A 25641-nucleotide genomic window follows, 5' to 3' on the forward strand; every position below is an offset into this window, starting at 1 on the left:
AGAATTCTCTAAAGAAGAAGAATGGACAGAATGAGTCTATAGTATAAAGAGGATTGGTTTTGTTGCCTTCCACAATATGGTCTTGAGCAGTCTAACAACGACTATCCTTGAACTGGAGAGATGGAGACCTGGGTAACTTTAAGTCACATGACTGGAGACATCAGCAGTACCAATTTGGTGCCGAAGGCCTGGAGGATTCCTGGAGAGTTACCTAGTCCACCTTGGAGACCTAGGAAGGCTGGGTTCTGATATCAGAAAAGCTATGCAGTAGCCCAGTGGTAGCAGCAGCAGCAAATAAACTCACCAGCAAGATATGAAGTCAATGAAATAAAAAGCAAGGCTTCCCTCTTGAACCTCCTTTTATTTGGCTACCACCCAAAGGTGTCACTCACATTCCAGGTTGGTCTTCCCACATATAAAATCCTTCACAGATGTGGTCAGCAGCTTAGTTGCTTCCAGATCCAGCCAAGCTGACAACCAAGATTAACCATCCATCAACAACTCCTCATCATCCAGTCTACCTTTGTAACTTCTATTTTTTGTTTTTCAAATTAAGGAAAGTTTCCCTGGATTATTTGACATTATGCATGAGAAATAAAAAAGTGATGCCTTGATGTCCCTCATGTTTCTGGGGTATACATAAGCCTAACTATATCTTTATTTATTTAAATTAGAAACAAGCTTGTTTTGCATGTCAATCCCAGTTCCCTCTCCCTCCCCTCCTTCCCTGCCCCCCACCGACCCCCTATCCCAACCCCTTTCTGTTCCCCAGGGAGGGTGAGGCCTTCCATAGGGGATTTTCAAAGTCTATCATATCATTTGGAGCAGGTCCTAGACCCTCCCTGTGTGTCTGGGCTAAGAGAGTATCCCTCTATGTGGAGTGGGCTCCCAAAGTCCATTTGTGCACAAGGGTTAAATACTGTCCACTACCAGAGGCCCCATAGATTAACCACACCTCCAGACTGACTTCCTTCTTCAGGGGGTCTTGCACAGTCCTATGCTGGTTTCCCAGCTATCAGTCTTGAACCCATAAGATCCCCCTGGTTCAGGTCAAATGTTTCTGTGGGTTTCTCCAGCCTGGTCTTGACCCCTTTGCTCATCACTCCCCACTTTCTGCAACTGGATTCCAAAGTTCAGCTTAGTGTTTAGCTATGCGTGTCTGCTTCTGCTTCCATTAGATACTGGATGAAGGCTCTAGGATGGCATATAAGGTAGTCATCAATCTCATTATTGAAGAAGTGCATTTAAGGTAGCCTCTCGACTGATGCTTAGATTGTTAGTTGGGGTCAACCTTGTAGATCTCTGGGCATTTCTTTTGGTTTTTCAAGACATGTGTTTCTCTGTCTTGGCTGTCCTGGAACTCACTTTGTAGACCAGGCTGGCCTCAAACTCACAGATATCCTGCCTGCTTCTATTTTCCCGACTGCTGGGATTAAAGGCATGCACCACCACTGCCCGTCTAACCTATATTTTTCATGACAAAAAAGGGCACATAATTTCCAAGTGAGAAATGGCTTAGATACTACCTTATACACTAACACTCATCATCACTTTTGTTTGCCAGAAAAGTTCTAGATATACTGTGTAAAAACACTAAGAACTATTACGCCTCTGTAATTTTGCATATGTTATTTCTTGTCCTGAAGTGCACTTCCCATTCAAAGTCTATTTAAGATGCCATCCCATATAATAGTCATTTGTGGCTTCCTTTTTTTTTTTTTTAAGAGTTTTGTTTATTGTCATTTTTAATTACATGTGTGGGTTTAAGTATGTAGGTTTGTAGCATGCATGTGGTGCCCACAGAGGCCAGAGATGGCATCAGATCTTGTGGAGTTACAGGCAGTCGTCAGCTACCAGATATGGGTGCTACAAACCAAATGCAAGCCTTTACAAGAGCAGTATGTGCTCTACTGCTGAGCCATCTCTCTGGCCCCACACAATGGTTATGTTTAATCAAGCGTAAATATTGTCTCATACAATATTTATTTTTTGAATATCCATGGTTGTTGATAACTCCTTATGTAATGTCTCCAGACTGAGTTGGCCTCTTCCCCTTGTATGTTTCCTCCTAGCTTTATTGAGAATTTTACGATAGTTCTGCTCACACTGTACCCCATGTACACATTTTCAAATCCATCTCTGCTGCTGAAGCTCCTCTAGCAAGAACTATCTAATTTACTTCTGTATTCTTAGGGCCCAGCAATTGGTAGACACTCAATAGGCACTTAATGACCATTGAGTTTGAGGACCATTCCATGCTCTCTATCACTTCTGCTCTTACAGCAGTATCTTTGCTGGGAGTGATAGGACACACCTCCAATCCTAGTCTTTAGAGTTGGTACTCACTTCTAATCTCAGTCTTTAGGAGGCCGAGGCAAGAGGTTTGCAAATGCAAGGCCAACCTAGCCTAGCTAGAGAAAAAGTTTCTCAAAAGCAAAACCAATCAGCAACAATGGAAGCTCTTCTCATCTTTAGGGACTGACATGTTGTATCCGTGTACCTGTGCATGTATGTATGTATTTGTACATGCATGCATGTGTGTGTATCTCTCTCTCTCTCTCTCTCTCTCTCTCTCTCTCTCTCTCTCTCTCTCTCGATAGGTTTTCTCTGTGTAGCCTTGGCCATCCTGCAAACTCGGAGATCCATCTGCCTCTGCCTCCTGAGTGCTGGGGCTAAAGGCGTGCACTACCATACCTGGCATCACTCTTATTTCCTAAACAACTGCTTAAGTGTCAAGTCCTCATTTTGGTGGAATGAATTATACAATGTATAATGTGTCACATGCTGACTTGTGCAATTTTAAAGTGGTGATGTCCTTTTTGCCTCCACATCAAAAACCCCACTCACTGCTGGGTTTTTTGTTTGTTTGTTTTGTGTTTTTGGCTTTTTGAGACAGGTTTGCTTTGTGTAGCCCTGTCTGTCTTGGAGCTCACTCTGTAGTGTTGTTCTGGAATTTAAAGATCTGCCTGCTTCTGCCTCCAGAGTGCTGGGATTAAAGGTGTTTGTTCTCAATGTACTTGTTCAGGTACTATTGTATCCTTTGTAATGGATATTCAAATTACCAATCTAGTATATTTGCATTGGAAAGAAACAGGAATGTAGCCTTGGGGCTGGGGAGATGGCTCCTTAAAGTGCCTGTCACACAAGCTTAAGGACCTAAATTCCACCCTTAGTGCCTGCATAAAATACCCAGTGTGGTAAGCCCAGACCTGGGGAGGTTGAGACAGGAGGGGTCCCTGGGGCTCACTGATCAGCTAGCCTACCCTAATCATTGAATTCCAGATCCTAGTGAGAGACTCTGCCTCAAAAATCAGGTGGGTTAAACCAGGTGGTGGTGGCGCACGTCTTTAATCCCAACACTCGGGAGGCAGAGGCAGGGCGGATCTCTGTGAGTTCGAGACCAGCCTGATCTACAAGAGCTAGTTCCAGGACAGCCTCTCAAGCCACAGAGAAACCCTGTCTCGAAAAAAACAAAAAACAAAAAACAAACAAAAAAAAAATCAGGTGGGTTAGAGAGTTGGAAAGTGGTTAAGAGCACTTGTTGCTGTTTTGGAGAACCTTGGTGCAGTGTCCAGCATACTCCCATTGTGGCTCACAACCATCCATGTTCCAGTTCCAAGAGATCCGATGCTTCCTTCTGACCTCCACAGGCACCAGGCATGCACACAGTGCACATACATGCATATAGGCAGAACATTCATACACATAAAATAAAATAAATAAATTAAAGCCAGGCATGTAAGCACATGACTTTAATCCTGACACTTGTGGGGGGGGGGGGCAAAGGCCAGAAGCAGGCAGATCTCTATGAGTTTGAGGCCAGCCTGGCCTACATAGTGAGTCCAGGACAGCCAGAGCGACACAGAGAAACCCTGTCTCAAAAACAAAAGAAGGTTAAAAAAAAAAAAAGGAAGAAGAAGAAGAAGAAGAAGAAGAAGAAGAAGAAGAAGAAGAAGAAGAAGAAGAAGAAGAAATACGGTAGATGACTGGGAAAGAACCCTGGAAGTTGTCTACATACATACAGGCCTATACAGGCCTGCATACATAATACACTCTTATATGTCCAAACCATACTTGCACAAACACATATATACACTTAAATTCATTTACATACATATATATAGAGAGCCAAAGTCTCCTCTTTATTCCTGTGCCCCTGGGATATACACTAACCCATATCTACTTTTTCCCATTGTCTGGGTCATAATCAATATTAACAGCTGAGTGTATTTCACTTTAGGCCTTCACCCATGGAGGGGTGCACATGTATTATACATACAAAAACCACATCATGCCGTGTGTACTGCTCTCTGACTTCTTTGTCTTCTCACTTGAGGGTATATCATAGGCCTCCTTCCATGTCAGTCCATCTGAGTCTATCTCATTCTCTTTAATGGCTGCCCCCTTTTAATTTGGCAATCTTAATCATCTGTAAATGGGAAAGCCAAATAATCAAGCTTATTAGAATTGTACCTAAGAAAGAGTAAATCCGCTCTGAGTGAAGGCCTGTGGTTCTCCTAGGAGTAAAATGTATTAACTTTAGTGCGTAGACTTTGTAATGTTTATTTTGGCTATTCTGGGACTCTTTTTGCTTATTTCCTGCCTCATTGTGTTTTGGATAGCCAAGGTTGCCAAACATGTGACCTATGAATTAGCGAGGTATTACATGTTCAGTTTTGCATTGTACGTTTTTGCTATTGTTTTGCATCTAAGCTTCTCATCACATTGTCCTTATAGACAGTGACTATTCTACTTTCTAAATATTTGCATCTCAGTGCAGAGCACTGCAGATGACAGTTGCTAAACTGTTTAGCTTGATGGCTGAACTGACATAGGGCTTTTTATGGGTTGTCCATCCACAAGATTGTGACCTGGATTTTAGGGGAACTCTACAGGTTGATCTGAAGAAGCCTTTTACCACTTGTGAATGTTAAAATACAAAGAAACAAGTTGGATGTGGTGACACATGTCTATGTCCCCAGATTTGAGAGACTGAGCAAGAGGATCAGGAGTTTGATTGGGTCAGCCTGGGCTACAGTGCGAAATCTGCCTCAATAAACAGAAACAGCATCTGGAGTGGTGAGTATTAGAACCCATAGAAGGATTTCTGCTGTCATCTCCTGAGGTAAAATGGCCCCATCTGGCTAGTTCTGCCTTTAGATTCCTCTATGATGCTTCCTGTCTCTCCATTGCTTACTGACCCAGAATCTTGGTTCAGGGCCTTCTCAATTTCACCTGCAACAGACTTTTTAGTTAGTCTCCCTGTCTCTTGTTTTACCTCCATTCTGCCTACCCTTTGACTAGTGACTGTTTGTTTGAAAATAGAAAGCCTACCATGTTATAACCTTTAGGGTTTCTCTTCATCTCTGGGATAAAGCCTACTTTCCTTAGTTTAGTACACAAAACCTATTGTAATGTGCCCTACTTCTGCCTATCTCTTGAAGCTGAATGCCTCATATTTCAATTTCCAGGGACCACAAGAGGCTCATGGTCTAGGTGAGCCTATTAGTTGCTCATTTAAGGAGTTGCTAATTAAATATCTTTAAATCCAAACATGACATAGAAAGTTAGTTATTGTTGTTTGCTTGAGACAGGGTCTCATTTCTAGCCCTGACTGGCCTAGAACTCCCTATGTAGATCTGCTGGCCCTTGCTGCAGTCCTCCTGCATCTGCCTCCTTGGTACTGGGATTATAGGCATCAACCATGGAAACCAGTGCTACACAAACTTGAATATGGAACATTTAGACACATGCTAAACATGAGAAAAAAGGGATGATAAAGCCATATGAAAACAGAACATTAGTTTCATTCTGTTTTAGACTATTTATTTATTTTTTATTTGTTTTGTTTTTTGAGACAGGATTTCTCTGGGTAGCTTTGTAGACCAGGTTGGCCTTGAACTCACAGAGATCTGCCTGCCTCTGCCTCCCAAGTGCTGGGATTAAAGGAGTGTGCTATTTATAATCCTGTGAGGTTCCTAGGGGAAGAGAATTTTTTTTTTTTCCAGATGAGAAGTCTGATTTTTCAGAAATCAAGCCACAAAACAAAGGAATTACTTCTAAAAACCAGGATTAACTTTGGGTTGGGCTTTGCTCTCTGAGTTAGGACTACCTGCTAATCATAAAACCCTCTTAGCTTCAGTTTCTTTCTTTCTTCCATAAACTAGGAATATTAGCTCCAGAATTAAAGGGTTAAATGAGATTATGTAAAGGCAATTAGTCTCACAGCCTGGTTCCAAGAAGTTTTGTTAATTCTTTGTCCATTTTCCCAATATATCTTTCGTACTTGATGAATTAAACATTTTGAAGAGAAAGAACTATAGTATAAACATCAGTGACACAGGTGAAAATTTTTATTCATAAATCTGGGTGTTAAACTAGGCCCTTTCCTCTTTCTCTAGAAGTCGGTTTTATTAATATTCACTTATAATTTTATTTTTACAGGCGAAGACTCCAAGTAGCGTTCAAAGCACTAAACAGCAGGTAGATCTTACAGGAAAAGGGTAGAGTTTTACAATGGAGCCATGGTTTGGTGGTCGGTGTGCAGCACTGACGTCAGTCTTAAAAGATTTACCCATTTCCTCTTGGTCACTTTGGTTCAAGAGAATCGCGCACCAACCACTCATTCAGAAATCTCCAGAGGGTTAAGGAGGAGAGATGTAAACAAAGGCAAAAGACCTCTGTAGTTTCCACTGAGGCGGGCCACCTAAGACCATCCAGCCCTCTAGTGAGGGCAGATAGGTCTGTTCTCCCGGAGTGCCCGGGGTCTGGACTCCATTTCCCAGAGTCCCTTAGTACCCTAATGTATTCAGTGCTCAGAGTGCCTGTATGTGTGTGAGTGTGAGAGAATGTGTGCGTGCTTGTGTGTGTGAGTGTGTGTGTGTGCGCGCGCGCGCGTGTGTGTGCGCCTCCGAGTCCCTGGGAGAGTGGAGGCTCATTCACTGATTAGAGCCAGCGCTGAGAGGCAGCACTGCTCTTCTCTCACACCAACCGAGTCTCTTGATCTGTACATGCAATCCCAGGCAGCTCGCGAGCACAAACCCGGGGCCAGCCGCCTGCTGCTGCTGCTGCTGCCGCTGCCGCCGCCACCGCCGCCGCTGCCTCCGCCGGCTCTGCGCACCCGGGACTTTTCATGCACCACACTCTCCGTCTTCTTACCTCGGTGTCCTGAAAGTGCGACCGTTCTCCCCAGGAATTTCCACGGCAAGTACGGAGCTTAGAAAGGGGTGTGGATGCGTGTGCGTACACAAGAGGGGTGGGCGCGAGGGCGGCCGGGTTGCTGAGGAACCTGGCTAACTTTCCGGGTTGGTCTCCCAGGGATTCGGGCGGCTCCCCTGCGACAGGGGCAGGGACTGGGACCTGCACTGCCGCGTCTTAGACCTTGGCGACCGAGCCTCTTGGCTGTCGGTGCCCGGCGCGCTCTGTGCGCTGCCTCACTCAAACTTTCCGTCTTGAGTTTTCCTTAATGTGTTTTATTTGGGGGGTGCAAGGGGGAGGGACCAGACGCTGGAATTGGACAAGTAGGGAGGGCGAGGGGGATAGCCAGGGGAAGGGAGCAGGACTTCTCCATCTTTTTATAAGCCCCATTTCCACTTTGTTTGGGTCGACCGCGAGTAAGCCCTCTTGCCTGGCTCCCCGGTGCACCCCGCTGTGATTTCCAGCGGGGCCGGGGCTAGGTGGTACTTGGGGAATCTGAGGCGGCGGGCGGGGTAGGAAGAGGGGCGATCCTTAGAGAAACGATCACAGCCGCACAACACATTGCCGACCTGGTGGGGTATCCGGGAGATTCTGGAGCCTTGGGGGTCCCCGGAGGCTCGGCTTACTTTTTCCTGGCGGGGGCGGGTGTAAAGGATGTGGAAGGAGAGTGTGGGGGTGGGATGGGGGAATCCTCCGCCCTCAGGAAGAAGGCAGGTGCTGCCACCGAGGTGAACCGTGCTACATATAACCGGTAAACTCCCTGCTCCGCTGGGCTGGACTGGCCAGGCCTTGGAGTAGCGCGATGCGTGCTGGTCTTCTGGGATTTGGGGGGTCGGGATCCCCTTTTCCAGCGATTCTAAGGAGCGAGACCCGACCACGATCTTGTAAAACCGGGCGCCTTGCTCTATTTGTGTATTATTATTTTTTTTAATCTTCGACCTGTCTTAAACTGAGTAACAATTTCTCTTCTCCCGACTTGAGAGCAAAACTTTTCAGCGAGCACGCCCGTTGCTGCGGTCCTGCGGCAACCGCTGCCGCTCTCGTCACCCCGGGCCGAGCGACCTTCCCCGCCCGGAGCCCGGCCCAGCCACCGCGCTCCGGAGCCTCCGGCCGCCCCCACCCCCAACCCGGGGCTTTTCAGGGCTCGGCCTGGGCGTTTCGCCTTTGTGCTTTGTAAGAGAAAGGCTTTTCTTCCAGGGCACAACAAACTTGGGCGGAGAGCTTCCGTATGGCCCCCCGGGCGAGGCCGCCCACGGTGGTGAGGCCATCTAGGGATGCGAGGTTCGTCCTGCGCTACAGTATCTCTTGCAAGAGCTCGAGGCCCGGGTGACCGTGGCCCGCGAGGGCGTGCTGGAGCCCCGAGGTGACGGGGTCCCGGGGTGTCGGAAAGCAGAGGACGCATTCTCCTTTCCCATTAACAACGCGCTGCCTTCTCTGGTCCGGGTCACCGCTCCAGTCAAGGCCCGAGGTCTGGGCCGGGAGCCGGACGCACATCGGGTGGCTAGAGTGCTTAGGGCCAGGGCCACCCGGATGGGGCGCGGCCCTGTCTGGGTGGCCTAAGTCGTCCCAGGTCTCCCGCCTGTGCCCTGTCGCTACTCCAGAAACAGCTGAAAGGGAAAGCACCCGCGCTCTCTGCTCACGATGTCCTGCAGCCACGACCTACCTCCCGCCTCCGCTGTGGCCTCGGCTTGAAGAGGCAATTGGGTTTCTTTTTTTTGGGGGGGGGATAAAGAGAGAAGGGGGCGAGCAGGGAGGAAGCGGCAAGTAAGCCTGCGAGGAGCCGAGCGGGCTGCATCACCCCGACCCCCTCCTACCCCGGCTTTTCTCGCAAAGGGAAAATGAGCGAAGGGGCAAAGGCAGAAAGAGCGTCGAGAAAGACCGAGGCGGGCGTTTCCCGTTCGGATCCCTCCTGGCCGGCAGAGCTCGGGGCTAAGTGGCGTGAGTTCTCTCGCTGCGCTCCGGGCGAGGAGGGGGAAGGCCGAGGACTTGGTAGAGATGCTCCACCGGGGACCGCGCAGAGCGAGCCGGGACACACCTGTTCTCCAGCCACGCGGGGTTTTGCGGCCGGGCGGTAGCTGGGGGAGCCGCTGAGCCCCTACCCCATGCCCGTAGTGCGGGAACCGCGAGGGCCTTGCGGCCCCGCACCCGCCCTCATTCGGAGCGGAGCGGAGTGGAGGAGTCAGTGGCTGCCGGCTCAAGGGGCGCGCGGGTGACCCGCGGGGCGGGGCGGTTTAGGGGCTCCGGGTCCTTGGACTTTGGTCCAAAGCAGGCTGCTTCCAGCGCCTGCCCCTAGGCAGTGTGCGCTTTCAGACCTGGGTCCCGGCTTGTGTTTCTTCCCGGACTGGCGCCTTGGTTCCCCAAAGTTAAACTGTTTCGAGCGGAGGGTGTTGGGGTCTTTGCACAAAGACAGGCAAGAGCAATAGGGGTCAGACCACCAAGTGGTGGGTTTGGCTCAGAGTTGACCCCAAGTTTATAGAGGTTTCTCTTTCTCCTCTTGTTTCCTCGTTTTCCCCAAAAGAGGTATTTTTACCCCTGGGTTAAGACTCTTCGTGGATGAAATTTGCACCGCACGCTCAGCATCCCGCTTCCGCTTGCTCTCGGATCGGTCGGGCTGTCGCGGATTCGCATCCGATGGCCAAGCAGGACCTGGGTCTCGATCTAAACGTGCCACGGGTTACCCGGCCGAGTCTGAATAGCAGGCGTCGGCCCTAGGCTGGGAGCCGTGTTAGCCTTATGCTCCCTGAGCTCTCGCACATGGTGATAAATTTTCTGTTAGGGCGGTGTTTCCACATACCCGCTGGGCATTTGGTGTGCGGGGGTGGGGGGGAATTCTCTTCAAGCGAAGTCTGAGAACTTAAAAAAAAAATTCTTTCCTCCATTCTTCACAACCCCCCGCTATTCTGGCCTCATTTCCCATTGTTCTTTGCTTTTTAAGTTGCCTGTTAATTTTTTAAAAGTTTATTTATGCAAAGGAAAAATATCGTTTAATTTGTTCTATTATTTTAAGTCATGGCTTTTGGAAACGGTTCAGAGACCACAAAAATGTCACCTGTTGTAATAAGCAGAGGCGCGTTGCGTGTGCATTTTAATTGCCAGCAGAGTCCTAGTTTGGTGGGCGCCCCGAGCTCAGCTCTGGGAAAGAGCTTGCTTTGTGGCAGTCATTTCCAAGTGGGTTTGGCTCTCAACAGCCAGCAGGAGCAGCGACACCGCTTCTTTGCGCTACCATCCCCGGAGCGGGTGAAGAGGCTCCGACCCTAGGCAGGAGTGGAAGACAGCTCACTGACTGGGACTTTCTGTCTTGGCTTTCGGTTTTTCCACACCAGAGTGGCTAGTTTGCATCCGAGAGCGCGAACCGCAACGCACCAGTCCAGTCTCAGATAATTGCACATTCTAAAAGCCAGCTTCTTCATTTGTCTTGGTTCTGGCACGTTTAACCACGCAATTAGTAATCTCACTAATTATTCAGTTAGCCGACGCTTTGTAACCACTTTAAACCAAGGTCGGGTGTACGGAACAAACAAACTCCCATACGTACAGAACTGAATCAAACCACGTCAAAGATTTGAAAATTTAAAAACTCGATATTTGTTGGTCCCTCTGTCCAACCTCACTGCCTGCCGGACAATTTATTTAGCTTCGTGGATTGATCCCTCCTCCTTGTTTAGTTAATTCAACAAAGACTTTTTGCAATCTGTTTGGAGTTTGTCTGATGCCGTGGAAAAGTAGCTGATGATTTATTTGGTTGCTTTTCGATTTCTGTCTTCAGCCCTTCTTTCTCCTCCTTTCAGCGGGGATGTCAGCTGTTATTACTTCCTATTGATCCCTTTGCAAAGTGAGAAGTGAACTAAAATTAATGTCAATTCCACTGCTCAGATCAATAGCTGGAGTTATTTTAATCTGGATTTGCACGAAGTGCTAAATTAAAAAAAATCAGCATAGAGGCAGAAAAGTACCAGTTACTTACTTTCTCTCTGCCCAGTTCTTCACAGCCACCCAAATGCACCATCAAGCTGATTATCTTACAATCCATATTTTTTTAATTAAGAGGGTCAGTTAGTTTTCTTATTTTGGGTTCTGTGTTTAAACCCATGACATTTTGACATTGGGAGTGTATTAACTATAGATTTTCATAATGACTGTGGTCTGCTGAAGCCTCATCTATACTGTTAATGTGAGGAGGGGGAAAAGAAAGAGAAAAGAAAAAATGCCCCTCCTCCCTTGCAGAGACCAACGCCCACACAGTGAAGTAGAGGAGATGTGGCCTGGGAAAATATTGTTGATTTATTTTCAGTATAATGAAGTTTTCAAATGAATACTCAGGTTTGAGTGATTCACCACATTCTATTGGAGTGTCCGGTGCTGTCGCCAGATCACTAATTTATGAAACTCATTTAACATAATGAGGTGATCTAGGAAGTAAAAATGGAAAGTGAATCCTGGGGCGGGTTATTTTGGGAAAGAACCATTCCTCCCCTCACCCCTGGGGTGTTATGTCTGTCCTTTCCTCCAGCAAGCTTCATGTACTGTGTGTGGTTTGATAGACACACAGTTATTCATTTCTGTTGTGAAGCACTCCGTAGACCCCTTAAACATCCCTGGACCCCCTTTCAGAGCATCCATGTTGTGGGACCATTAATCTGACTAGATAACAGCCAAGAACAGAATTCCCAGACACGTCAGGCTAACTGGCTGTCCTTGGCAGACCATTCCCTACCCTGCTAGAACTTGACAGGAAAGTTATTTAAAATTTGGAAGAGAGAAAAATCCGTTAATGTGAGATACATAATCTGGTAATTTAGCAATGATGTCTATAAGGAGAGATGCCAAATGAGGAAGCAGGCTGATGGTGTCCACTCATCTTCCCAATTAATAACAGTCATTGACGTGTCTGCTACAGGATGGGAGAAGGAAATACTCTCCTTGCACTGCATTAAGCAAGGGAGACCATCGGCAGTTTAACTGAGGGTTTTCTACTTGAGGGAATACCAAAGATGTTTCACTACAGAGGTGGGCTTCTTAAAGGGAGGGAACCAGTTTTATTTTTGACATGACTCTCAATTTATAATTTGTAACAGATGGTAGTTTGGATTATACTTTTAAGTCTGTGCAGTTTCCACTGAGAATACAGATTTGAAGCTAGCAGGTTCTGCTATTCATCTGATATTACCCTGCCTTTTGATATACAGTTCTTCTCCCTTAACCCCCACTTAGTATATTGAACCAAATCAGTGGCTATGAAAATCTACAACCTAATTTTATAAGGGAAGCTGAAAGAGGGCTCTCTGAAATCCAGTTTGTTTGGGGGGGGGCGGGGGCATTTATTGGACATCAACTAAGCCTGGGCCAATAAACTGAACAAAATAAGTCAGAAATTTTGTTAACATTTTGCTCTAAATGTTAATGGTAAATCCAAGGCAGTTTACCAATTTCCTTAAGCGTGACTGCATTAGTAACCAGAATTACTAATCCGGTTTTTGCTCCCCTGGAAGACAGCATGTGCCAAAGGCACCAGTTATGTTTTTAAAAGTCGTCAGAGGTGCCAGGCATTTTGTTGATGATGGTGTTGCTTCTTCTTAGAAGAAAGAAATAGGAAGCCCATGTGATTAGAGTGGGGTTGTGCATCAGAAATAATATGTCAGCTGTTTGTTCACGTGGCACTTATTTCTAGAGACAGTCTCGGGTGATACATGAAGGTGTATGTGTATGTAGTGGCCAATGTGTGTGATTTAGCCACATGTACAATCTGTACCAACTAATATGTGCAGATGTCCGTGGTCTAGATGTGTGTGACATAAGGCTCTGTCAGTATAAGGATGAAGAAAGACAGTAAGATGGGGCATCATATAGGTAGAGCCTGGTCTCTGAACCTCAAGCCTGCCACGAGTGGTGTTTGCAGTTGGAAGCCCTTTAAAATATAGACCCCCCCCCCACACCTAATCTACTAGGTGACTTGGCCTTCCAAAGCTCATTTGCTCAGGGAATATTGTATTTGGAGGTTTTATGATTTTTTTTTCTTTGCTGGGCTCAGGCGCATTTCACCCGGAACGTGTAGGGACCAAAGTCAGCTACGCGTACATCACAGTAAGTTGTCTATTGATTTTCCTGAATGAAAACGGTCTGCTGCTGCTGCCCACTGGCTCCTAAAGCCTGTGGTGTCTCTTGCCCGAGAATCTGTAAGCCAGAAGGATGGTGTTTCAATCACTTGGGGTTTCCCTTTTTTACCTCCCCCTGACTTTCGTCCCCCCTCTTTTTTCCCTCTTTGCTGTTTCTGCAGGTCTTCGAAGGGCATGATTCCACAGTAATAATCCTCACCCTGATCCAAGGTGCAGGTCGGCCTCCCTCCCAGGGAATACTTCTTGTGTGACACCGACCATCCAAAGAGACCCCGATGGACTTACACCGGGCAGCCTTCAAGATGGAGAACTCATCCTATCTTCCCAACCCTTTGGCATCCCCAGCGCTGATGGTCTTGGCATCCACTGCTGAGGCCAGCCGGGATGCCTCTATCCCTTGTCAGCAGCCACGACCCTTTGGTGTGCCTGTCTCAGTAGACAAGGACGTTCATATTCCCTTTACTAATGGCTCCTACACCTTTGCCTCTATGTACCATCGGCAAGGTGGGGTGCCGGGCACTTTTGCCAATCGTGATTTCCCCCCTTCTTTACTACACCTACACCCTCAGTTTGCTCCCCCCAATCTAGATTGCACCCCAATCAGTATGCTAAACCACAGTGGTGTGGGGGCATTCCGTCCCTTTGCTTCCACGGAGGACCGGGAGAGCTATCAGTCAGCCTTTACGCCAGCCAAGAGACTCAAGAACTGCCATGACACAGAGTCTCCCCACCTGCGCTTCTCAGATGCAGATGGCAAGGAATATGACTTTGGGACACAGCTGCCATCCAGTTCCCCCGGTTCACTTAAGGTTGATGACACCGGGAAGAAGATCTTTGCTGTGTCTGGCCTCATCTCTGACCGGGAAACATCCTCGAGCCCAGAGGATCGGAATGACAGATGTAAGTACTTTGGTTGGAGCCCCCTCTCCACCTCCAGTAAGCCCTGCCTTGCAGAAGTATTCAACAGGTTGGCAGCATTGCACATGCTCCTAGCGCCTGGAAAGGCCAATTGCGTCCCTTGTGATAGTTGTGATGGCTAATGCTTACTTATCTCTCCTCAATGATCAATGATATAGTTCTTTCAGGTTTTCTGGTGGTAGCTAGAGGCAAGCTGGTCTCACTAACAGGCCTGGCTGGCTTCTCTGGAGACCATGTCATAGATATACAGGTTTCTAGGGAATTGGGGGCCCAAGGAAAGTTGTCCATCCCACCTCTCTTTGCTCTCTTCATGTGGGTCCCCGATGGTAGTGTTATTCTTTCCATTTTTCCACTGTATGTTAGCCAGCAGACCCCACGTGATTCTGTTTCCTCAACTCTTAGTTCTTGTCTGCATCAGGTTATTTTTCACAGAAGGACAAAGGTGTCATCAGTCACCATAAAGCATTTCAAACAGCTGTGTTTTCCTTCCGATCACAAGGCTGGAAAGCTGACTTCTCTTGGGATTTGACAGGTTTGCTGGACACTTACCCTGGGGCTAGCTTTTAGGACTAGCTGACCCGTGTGACTGTCCCATGGTTGATGTTCACAACTGTTATTAATTTCTGCTTATGAAATGGCTTTTCTCATGTTCTCCCATGCCTTGATAGGTTTTGGCTACATTCACTAATCGTTGGAACTTAACCTTTCTTGGGAACTTGTAGACTAGAAGGGCAGAACCCTGCAATCTTCTGCTCCGATATAATCAAAAAATAATTGTGTTTTGAAGCTTTGGGGCTGTGGGGAGACAGAATGGTTTTCTTCGAGCCTGGTGAGAATTTATGAACTGAGGGTGTTTTTCCATCCAACCTTTTGTTCTAAGATTTGCTGCATTTTATTTTCTTAAGAAAACTGCATCTGAGGTTTGCCTCCCTTTCCTGTTTTTCTTTCTTTCTTTCTTTCTTTCTTTCTTTCTTTCTTTCTTTCTTTCTTTCTTTTTTTTTGTGCTCCCATCCTCTCTATAACCACCAACACGAACACCATATTTTTTTCTCTTCTCTTTATGATGCCAAGGAGAGTAATAGAGACATTGCTGCTTTCTCCCCTGTCGGCCTTGCTTCCTCAGGCTGTCTCCTTGAATTAGGCACTGTGTTAACTTTCCTGTGCTAAAAGGCATCTGCCTACACCCAGCGTACCTTTTCAATAAAAGTCACCATAAAATCAACCTGCCTTGTAAATCCATCGCTCTTTGGTTTTGAAATATGTTGAGAGTGTGTCTTTTTATGTCAGTGTCTGTAAGCCAGAGACCTCCCCACTTCAGGGAGAAGGCTGCAGCTACATGTCAGCAGAACTGCCACGAAGCACTGGCGCTTCGGCTGTCACCTTTTCACTTTCTGTTGACCACTGTGTGCTCTGATCCTGCTTCTTGGATGTACCTTCTGGACAGGTGTTTGGCTTTGTGTTGGCCTGTTTTTCTGTTTTGTTTCAGTTTTCATGTGTTGAGTGGTGAGGCTCCTGGAAACTGGCCCCTGTTAAAGCTGTGCCGAGTTAGGGTGTGACCAGTTCTTCCCCACTTTTCCCTCCAAGTACAAGTTGAAAATGGACTCCTCTCAAAACTAGTATGTAGCACACATCTGGAGATCACGACTCCTTTCTTCTTGCCCCACGCTCCCAGCTTGGCTCTATTTTGTTATCATTTTAGCCCAAACTGGTGTCAGACTCCCAGAGCAGGAGGAAGCTTGTTAGTCAAGTCAAAACCCATAGATGTGGCTATCCATTCCCCTCCAAGTGTCAAAGCCATAACTCTTCTGTTTGCCCGGTTTGCATTGTATGGTGGTGCCATCCCCCGTGGAGATGGATCCCTCACACAGGAATACGCCTGGGTGGAGAAAAATTAAATGAGTCTGTCTCCCAAAGTGAAATGGAATCCTGACCTTGAAATTAATGGGACTCTGATCAGAAGGGTGGGAAACTTCTTTATTTCAAATGTCATATGGATTGGAATCCTCTTTTCTTTTGTTTAAAATACCCTTCCTTTATAGAGTACTTTGTGTTCTGTTTCTCATATCCAGGCAGCAAGCTTGTATGAAGGTCTGTGAATACAGGGTCCTGTACACACCCAGACTATTAGGGTTGCATTTATGACTAATCTTTAACCAGAAACAAAGGCACCAAGTGAAGAGGAGACTGTCCTCCAGTGGTGGCCCTGGATTTGTGCTCCCTTCCCCTTCCTTGCCTTAGGGGATAACTACCTTTGCAGGGGCTGGACTGGGCCACACCTATGCTTTTGATTCTGAGCTTTGGAAGGGAGGAGAGTCATTTTCTTCCAGGAAGGCTAGAAGAACACCACAACAAAGTGGGTAGCAGCTTTCTTGGCTCCTGTCACACACCGACGTGTGTCAGAATATTTATGGTCTGTTTTATGTAAATACATATTTAAGGGCCGTTAGAAGGCCTGATTATCCCCACTAGATGCCTTTCGGGTCCTCCCTACAGAACCATTTTTGAAATAAGTAATATTTCTCTGATAATCGAGTGACAGTATACAAGACTGCTTCCAAAGGGAGGGAGAGCTCAGGGGCAGATGGGGCAGTGGGGGGGGGGGAGCTACAAGAGAGTGGAGAGCTCAGAAGAGCATAGGCACACGATGCCATGCGTGTGCCCGCTTTGCCAAATTGAGCCATGTATATTTTAGGCTTGTCAGTTATTAAAATTTATAATTAATTTCTGAGATGGTGGGCTTTTTTTTTTTTTAGTTCTCGTCAGGCAAATCTTTTTTTCATAGAATGTTTTTTTTTAAAGTTTTAATTAAATATAATAGTAAAAGTCCTAAAAGGGAATTTAGCCTCATATAGTTTTGTTGATAGGTGGGGTGGGGGTGAGTATGGGTGTGCATGTGCCTTACTGGGTGCAGAAGTTTTCTGAGTTTTAGGTCCTTATTTTATAATGGAAACACTGACGGTTTTTACTGTGGCAGCCACCCCCTACTCACGATTTGCATCCATATGCAGATATGTCCACATGCCTTTCAAAAAGACGCCTGCAGACATGGTGTAATGCACACGTGTTTAGCCCTTAACTGGAGTGCTGATAGGCAGGATTTCTTTTGTGATTAAATGTGCTTAGGGAAAAAAAAGACACAAGTATAGCTATTTGGGTAAAGTGTCCTCTCTTCTAGTGGATGATTCCAGTTTGCTCGCCTTTCTGCCCACCTGGCTTTCCAGGTGATGCCAAGGTAGGTGTTGGGCCCTGTGGAACAAGGAAGCCTTTACTCTGCACGACTGACTTACTTGCCCTGGAAAATGGGAGAAGTGTTTTTGTGAGAAGCTGATCGTGGAGGATTCAGAATTCCCCAGGAAGGGGACTGAGGTAACTCCCGTTTATTGTCATTCCCTGAACCAGTCCCCAAGGTACTTTGTCCAGGGAAATGACGTGAAAATTTATGGGCCAATTACGAATAGCCTATGTTGTGTCTTACATATGAAGTGTCTATAGATGTGTTTCCCAGGGCCTTTAAAATAAAATTCCTCATTAAGGAAACTTTACAGCAAAAGGGAAGGTAAGTCCTGCGTGCTGCCTGGTACTAGAATGGCTGCATTTATTACTCTCTCACTGTGTGCTCTCCGTCCTGCCATGTGCATCTCCCGATGGCTCTCTCCAGGCCATCCCTTTGCCCAGATTCTTGCCTGAGGACAATATTTGACCAGCCTTCTTACCAAATTGGAGTTGGTCAGCATGCATGCTTATCCTAGGCCTGAGAAAACTCAGAGTTACATACGTGGAGCAGTGACTGGCCCTGCCTTCCCGTTCACCCCAGGAAAGGGGACTGGGCACTGCCCATCAGTGGTTTTGCTTGGTCATCTGCCCTTGGACCTTCCCTGTGCTCAGGTACTTGGACGGGTAGGCAGGAAACCTGAGATCTCCCAGAAACCCCTGTCTCTTTTGCTTGATGGTCATCTTTGATACATTTGGAAAGTCAGCTCCAGGTTCCAAAAGCCCTGGTTGGAGACAGTGTTTTGCACTCTAGATGTGTCTTTATAAAGGCATGTGTCATTGAAAACATTATGTCCTAAGAATCAGCCTAGTCCACCTAGGCCAAAGACAGCTTGGAAAGCTGACATCAGAGGGTGACATAAAGGGGATACTTTCCAAGGGTTCTAGGGTTGGAGTGGGCAGGGAAAATTAGTTCCCAGGCTCCACCTCTGGACTGCAGCTGGAGCAGATGACCGATGTGAAGGGTCAGCCACTGACCAGAAAGAGGGGTCAGAGGTTTGCTTGTATCTTGACTGCTCAGGTCCTGACTGCCCAGATCTAGCCCCATGATGCGCTCAGCTGTTTTGGGTTTTCCTCCCACCCACTTCTCCCGCGGGGCAAGAACTCCTGTGATGTGTGTGGTTGTTAACGTTTGTTCACTCCCAACACAGTCACGGATACTCCCTTTCATGCTGCTGGGTTTAATTGTCTTGTTGGGATAAAGAAATGTTTGCACAGCTAAAGTGGGGCCGGGCTGGACGGGAGCGGTCCCCGATGGCTGCAGAGCCATCTGGCCTGGCTTGGCTCTGTTCTGCGCGCCGCTCGCCCGGCGCCTGGGCTGGCTCTGGCGGCCGCTCTCCCCCGGCCCTAGCCCGCGGTCGCCTCTCACGGCGGGAATGCCTCATCACCATGGTGAGACGCGGACCCCTGGGCCGTCCTCCCTCCTCGCCGAGCGCCCTCCCTCACGTCAATTGTCATGCAGAAGCGATCCGGGCTGCAGCTTCCTCGCGGCCGCCAGCCAGCGCCTTGCCGCCCGCACCGGGGTGGTTGGTAATTGACCGTGGGGGAGGGCGCGGGGACGCGCCCGCAGGCCGGGCTAACCAGTGGGCAGCGCCCGCCGCCCAGGCGGGTCCGCAAACGCTTTCAGGCACGCGGGTGACTTTGCCGTCTCTCGTCAGGAAGAAGTCTGTGCGCGGTCCCCAGGGTGCGGGGAAGGTCCGCGCATCACCCCCACTCCCCGCCTTCCACGTCCCCACGCGCCCACGTCGCTCTAAGAATTCAGTTGCTCTCACTAGGCTTGGGAAATGACAGCGACCCGGCGGGAGGTGCAGGCGGGTGCCCCGGAGTGACCGGGACTCCACGCGCGCGTGCTGGGTGGCCGTGGGGCGGGCGGGGCGCCGAGCCAGGACGGGGGCCCGTGGGCATGGGGACCCGAGGTGGACTTGTGCACACGCCTGTGGCTCCAGCTTTCCCTTGGGCAGCAGGGCTTTGAGGCTTCTCCTTTTCAGTTTCAGAAAGGATTTTGCCCCTTTTTCCTGCTTTTCCAATCTGTGAAAGATTCCAGGGAGTGTTTCCCAAGCCCGGGCTTCGCGAATCTGCAGGATTGCTGGTATTCGGGCGAGGCAACCGCGGTCGCCTCTGACGCTGCGAGCCTCCCAGCCAGCCAGCACAGCGGGATTCGTAAAAGTCAGGGCAGTTTCTGGAACTCTTCCCACGGGAAGTTGTCCGGAACTGCCTTCCGGTCAGCGGCCCCAGGTTGATTATTTGGTAGCCTCTTTTTTTGTTGTTGTTTGAAAACAAAACAAAACCGCACAATCAAAACAAAACCTCACACTGAATCCAAAGTTGCCCTTCTTCCCCACCCTCTGTCCTTTTTAGGCAGGAAGGAAAGAACAGAAAAATAAAATTATATCTTTTTATTTATTTTTCTTATTTTTAACCCTTCTTAACTGCCTCCATCTGGCTAACAAGCATTGGCACAAGATAAAGTGTAACCTTTGTAAATACTCCGGATTTAAAGTGACAGTGCATTTAATCGAGTTGAAATCTTTAATGTTTTTCCCCCTTGGTTTTAACCCATAAACCACATGCATCTGGTTAATAAATATCAGACCACACATTGAAATTATTCTTTATAAGTACTTGAGATTTGGGGTGATGATACGTGTCATCGTAAAACCCACACAATTTTAACACCAAAATAACCATAATTTTTGGAGTTGAATATTCCCACACGTTAGCAGTATTTCTCAGCACCATTTTTATCCCCTTTAAAGATCAGCTGCAAACTTCAAGATAATGTATTGCTATTCAGCCACCAACGTGACTTACAAATTTTATAAGTGTCACTTCAATTGTGCATTTGTGATTGAAAAGAATTTTTTTTTTTTAATCTTCAAAGTGTGTGCTCCGAGTGGGGGACTGCTAACTATCTCTTTCTTTGGAGGAAAGAAAAGAATTTCCTTCAAAAAAGACCTTTATGCTGGGCAAGATGGCGCATGCCTTAATCCATGCCTTCGGGAGACAGAGGCAGGCAGATCTCTGTGAGTTCAAGGCTAGCCTGATCTACATAGAGAGACTTTGTCTCAAGAAGAAAAACAAAACCAAAACCAGATAGATAGATAGATAGATAGATAGATAGATAGATAGAACTTTATTATGCCCTTTCTAGGCTAAGGCCTGGAATGGGCGAGCCCGGTAGATGCTAGGAAAACAGCAGGAATTTATACCATTCCAGCCCTACCCAAAGGATTAAACTTATTTTTTTTTTTTTAAATCTTAGTTACATTTTAGTTTTGGTGTTAGGAATATGTGTGTGTTGGGGGAGGAGGGTGTGTGTGTGTGTGTGTGTGTGTGTGTGTATGTGTGTACATTCTTGCATTGGTGACAAGCACATCAAAGGGCTGAGTAAGTTTTAGATGAGGGTCAAATATATGGATGGTGGCAGTTATGATCTAGACTTTGAAGTTCCCATCAGCATGCTACTCATGTGTATAGGAGTAAGCTAATTCCAAAAGCATGGAGGCTCAAGCCAAGACAGCAGAAGGCCTTTCGTTTGAGGACCACAAAGGTGAGGAGACTTTTGGAAATCTTTTCCTCAGATGAAGATTTATTTTACTGAGGACTTGAGGTAGTAAAACACTCCCATAACTTAAAAATATTTGAAATTTACTTTCTTCTCCTAACCTTCTAGGAGCTCAAATATGGAGTCTTTTCCCCTCTCCACCTGTGTTTCCATAGTATCACCCCTATGGCAGAGCCCATAAACCCATGTTTTTAACCTGCTTTGGGTGTCTGTTTAGAGCAAAGTTTCTGTCTAGATCCTGGTTGAAGCTAGAAGTTAGTCCTACAGTATGGGAGCTATGTAGACACAGAACCCACCCAGCAATTCAGATATTCCAGGGCCAGTCTGGAACCCAGGGGAAGGATGGGACCTTGTAACATGGTGTCAGGAGACAACAAGCTCAGTAAGCCTCATGTGGTTCACCTCATGAGAGTTGTCTCCTTTTGTGCCTGAGACTTATGGCTGTGTGTCTGTCTCAGAGCAGGGGGGACAGAGCTCTGGAGGGAGGGGGCAGGAGCAGCCCTGGGAAGGCCTTCGCTTTATTTTCAGGTATATGATTCCCATTTAGGCGCCGGCTAATCCTATATTACTCTCATTCGACCTTGCTTTTTTGGAGTTTGATTTAAATCAAGTCAGAGCAGCCTAGCATAATAAATACCTGTTAGAGGAATAAAAGCTGTGTGGGGCCCTTTGAGCTTCAACTTGAACGCGTTTCACATCAAAGGAGAAGAGGCAATAGAATATAGCAGTAAGTGAATGCAGCCCCCAGAGTTGAGTTACAGCCCTTTAGCTCACTTGCTAGGCAAATCGCTTAACCTGTCCAGGCCTTAGTATTCCCACCTGCAAATTGGGAATTACACAACCTAACAGAGTTGTTGTGACAGATCAAACAAATCACAAATACATAGATAAGCACTAAGTGTTCAATATGTAATGATGGTTATCATTCCCAGGACAATGTGGTAAATTATTCTTCCTTGCTAGAAACCCCGGATGTACCCAAGCAGAGGGTCATTAACAGCCAGAATGTGCAGAGGACACTCTCTCACCCACTCAAGCCTTATGGCAGTGCACAAAGAGGGAGGGAGAGAGGTTGGTGAGCCTTTTTCTGTGATGGCCAGCTGCTTCACCTCCCTTTATTATCATCCAGCCACCAGGATTAACCCAGGGTTTATTCACAAGCAAGTTAATGTCAGAGTTAGAGAAACTGGGTGTACACATCCAGGAGGGACTTGGCTATGTTAGTGATGCAGGCCAAGGAACCTCAATCTCGTGATGCTTTCTTATTGTAGATTTTTGTATTACCAGATAGTATTAGAAATAAATAGCAAGTTAAAATCTGTGAGTGATGGAGGTTTGGGACATACCTAGTGAGGTTTGCAATGGTGGTATTTAACCAGTGTTAGAATGCAAAGTTCCAGAATTTTAGCATGTCCTTCCTTAGATTTTTAAGTTACGCAGACACTTTCACCCTCTTGTCTATGTGAGACAAATCTGTGGACCTTCCCCCATCTGTGTGTGTCACAGGCCTACAGCATGATGGATCGTTTGTGCTTGGGGGAGGCTTAGGATGGGGCTTGGAGGGGCCTTGCAGGTCAGGAGAGAAATACAGCCACAGCTCTGCGGTAGGGGGGCTGCCAGGGAGGGATTAGCAGGGGGAGGGAGGGCAGGGCTAGGCGGGAGGGGGAGCAGGCCTCCTATGCATGTAGTGCCTGTATTCATTCTCTGGGGAGTAAAAGAGGCCTGGCTGGCCATTACTCAGGGCCACAAATAAAGTCAATGCTTTTCTCTTTGTCAAAAGCAAGCCCCGTGGGGCTAGAGAATACCAGAGAATGACTCTGCATGTCTGTGGGGGAAAAGACAAGACCAACTCTCTACCTGAGGGCCTTGTGTTCATGGCTGTGCTTGGAAGGTCTCATGTTCACATGGGTAGGGATCAGTAACAGCCATCAGAGGCCAGTGGTCAGCAGTTTCCACAAGCTTCTTTGTGGCTCCCTTTAAGGAAGGGTTCAGCTCCCTGTTGGGGTCCACAGAACCTCCACAGATCAAGGAGCACCAAATTCTGCTGCCTTCCTGTCACTAGTTCCTCTCCACACATAAGCATAGAGGTGTATGGCTGGTAAGAAAGGAAATTTTGAACATTCTTGATTTTAAGTATTTGTTTTTTGGTTCACTTTGTAGCCAAGACTAGTCTGAAACTCACTAGGCTGCACAGACTAGTCTGGAACTTACTATGTAGTTTAGGCTGCCCTACAACTTGTAATGACTCTCCTGCCTCAGCCTCCTTCCTGTATGCAGGAATCACAGCGTGACACCATATCCAGCTCATTTTCAGTTTCAAAGAAGGGGGACTATTCTGAGACCGAAGTCCAAATGCCAGAAAGTTCCCTAGGAAGGAATAGTGGGAAAGGAGAAAGGGGAGTCTTGGTGGCTTCAGAGGTGAAGGACCTTGGTACATGCTGGGGGAAGGAATCAGCAGGGCTACAGTTACGGCCTAGGCTTTGGCTTCCTTCCTGAGCAGTAAAAAAAAAAGAAAGAAAAAAAAATTCTTAGAACAACAGAAGTCTGAACACATGAGCTTCCTTCCTGACAGGCCAACCTGGTGGGGCTTCATTCACCCCAGCAGCAGCAGTCAAGGCTGATTTACAGGGTGGGGTGGGGGTGGGAACCTAGACTGTGGGGTTAACCCTTTCCTGACCACCGGCTTACAAAGACTGCTTCTTTCTCACTCCTCACTGTGGTGTGAACAGCCTTTTACTATCATCCCTGCCTAAGACAGTGCTTGTTACCAAAGTACCCTCTTCAGGGGAGAGCTCAAACCAGGAGAAGCTAAGTCACTTGGAGGAGACCATCAAGACTGTGGCAGCTGGCATTGTGGCTCATGGCTGGCAACACTCTCTGGCTTTTGGTGGCATTCTATTGACTGTTGGAGCATTGCACTTGGTCATGATCTCTGTATAGGGGTGATCCTAGAAATCGAAGTTTTGTTACCGTGAGATATTGGTACTGTCTAGGGCATGGGGCTTCTTCCTCTTGGCTGTTTGGTGGTGGTGGAGGTGGAGATGGAAGAATGATGACAGACCTCATTACCACTAGAAAGTGGAATACATTCATTTGTCTGTCGCATCATTCAGCCAAATTTCCCAGGTATCTGTACCCTTAACAGAACCAGGCTCTGTGCTGGGGAGGGAATGGTGAGCATAGTAACCACAGCTTGTGCTTTCCTGGAGCTTAAAGTGCAGTTAGCATCTGAAGGGGTTTGTGAAAAGCATTTGCTGGAGAAGTCTAAACCACCATAGGATTGGATTAGAAACAGGAGTGTCTTGTCTGATCTCGTTCAGGGTCGCTCTGAAGCAGGGATCTTTTAAGCTGATATCTGAAAATCAGACCGTTATGTAGTCAAAGCAGCTTGGTACAATAGTTTGCTTTTTTGGATGGAATATTGCATCTGAGAATGGAAGAAAGAACCCCAGAGTTGGCATGGATTGCCTGAGATAAATTAAGAATACCATTTCTCCATGCTAGGATCTGAGATGGGAGCTCTGATAGCAACAGTTACCTTATCCACGCTTTCTTGACAGTATCCATTTGGTGCTTGGATGATTCCTAGGCCCCTAAATCAGAGAGGACCCTGCTTTTAAAGTGGCTTTATAAGCCAGGCATGGTGTTGCACACCTTAAATTCCAGCACTCTGGAGGCATAGGCAGGTAGATCATTATGAGTTTGAGACAAGCCTGGTTCTACATTGTGAGCACTAGACTAGCCAAGGTTACATAGAAATCACCTGTCTCAAAAGAACCAATCCAAAACAAAACAAAAATAGCTTTCTAAGGATGTCACCATAAAATACTATTTTGTGACATATGACATGTATCTTATTATCAGAAGACCCGGGAAAACCCAGAACCAAGCTTGGCACAGAATAAAGACAATTGTTTGCTGAGAAGGAAGGCCTTACCCTGCTGGTGTTTAGTCAGGTAGATAAGGATCCTTGTCTTTCCGGAAGTTCATGGTCAGGTCTACACTTGGTACTCCACAGAGATATGAAAGTCTCATGACTTAGAGTACTCGCCGGATTGGCCTTAAGCACCTAGATTCCTGGCACCATCTCCTGGCAAGGCTTCCAGTGGGAGGAACATTTCTCAGACTTTCACAGGGAAGGTCAGCGCCAAGAGTATTGAAGAAGTGAAAGAGAAAGCAAAGCAAACCGTTGTTCCAGCCTGGCACACATAAGCACACCAAAAGCGGTTCCCTCCAGCGGGGCCTCACCAGTCCAGCTGCGGTTTTCCCTGTCTCCTATCTTCATCATCTCTTTCCGTCCACAGCATTTCCTGCACTACCGTGTACAGAGAGTTTTGCCCAGTGCTGTCTGCAGGGGAGTCAGAGAACTCGACCGTACTTCCTCTTCTTGAGGGCCTTGTGGACAAGGTGAATGGTGAGGATGTGCACCTGGGAATAGTGACTCTTGAACAGGTGTCTCCAGCTTATGGAGGTCAGGACAGGGAGTCAGCCCCATTACTGGGGTTCACAAATGTGCTATGAAGACTTCACCTTCAGCTCACCTATGGTGGTGGGAGAAAGAAGGAAGAGAGGGTCAGG

The 25641-nt window shown here is 47.3% G+C and overlaps 1 protein-coding gene across 2 annotated transcripts in view; it reads left to right on the top strand.

Moving 5' to 3' along the window:
* Positions 1-13585: 13585 nt before the first annotated feature.
* Positions 13586-25641, top strand: part of Rnf220 (ring finger protein 220) — a 223441-nt gene continuing 211385 nt past the window's right edge. For both annotated transcript variants that reach the window (XM_035439682.1, XM_027402601.2), the window contains exon 1: positions 13586-14210. In XM_035439682.1, coding sequence (XP_035295573.1) covers positions 13586-14210 — 625 coding nt within the window. The remainder of the gene's footprint in view (positions 14211-25641) is intronic.

This window comes from Cricetulus griseus, chromosome 2 (assembly GCF_003668045.3).
Source record: "Cricetulus griseus strain 17A/GY chromosome 2, alternate assembly CriGri-PICRH-1.0, whole genome shotgun sequence".
In the NCBI taxonomy this organism is placed as follows: domain Eukaryota; kingdom Metazoa; phylum Chordata; class Mammalia; order Rodentia; family Cricetidae; genus Cricetulus; species Cricetulus griseus.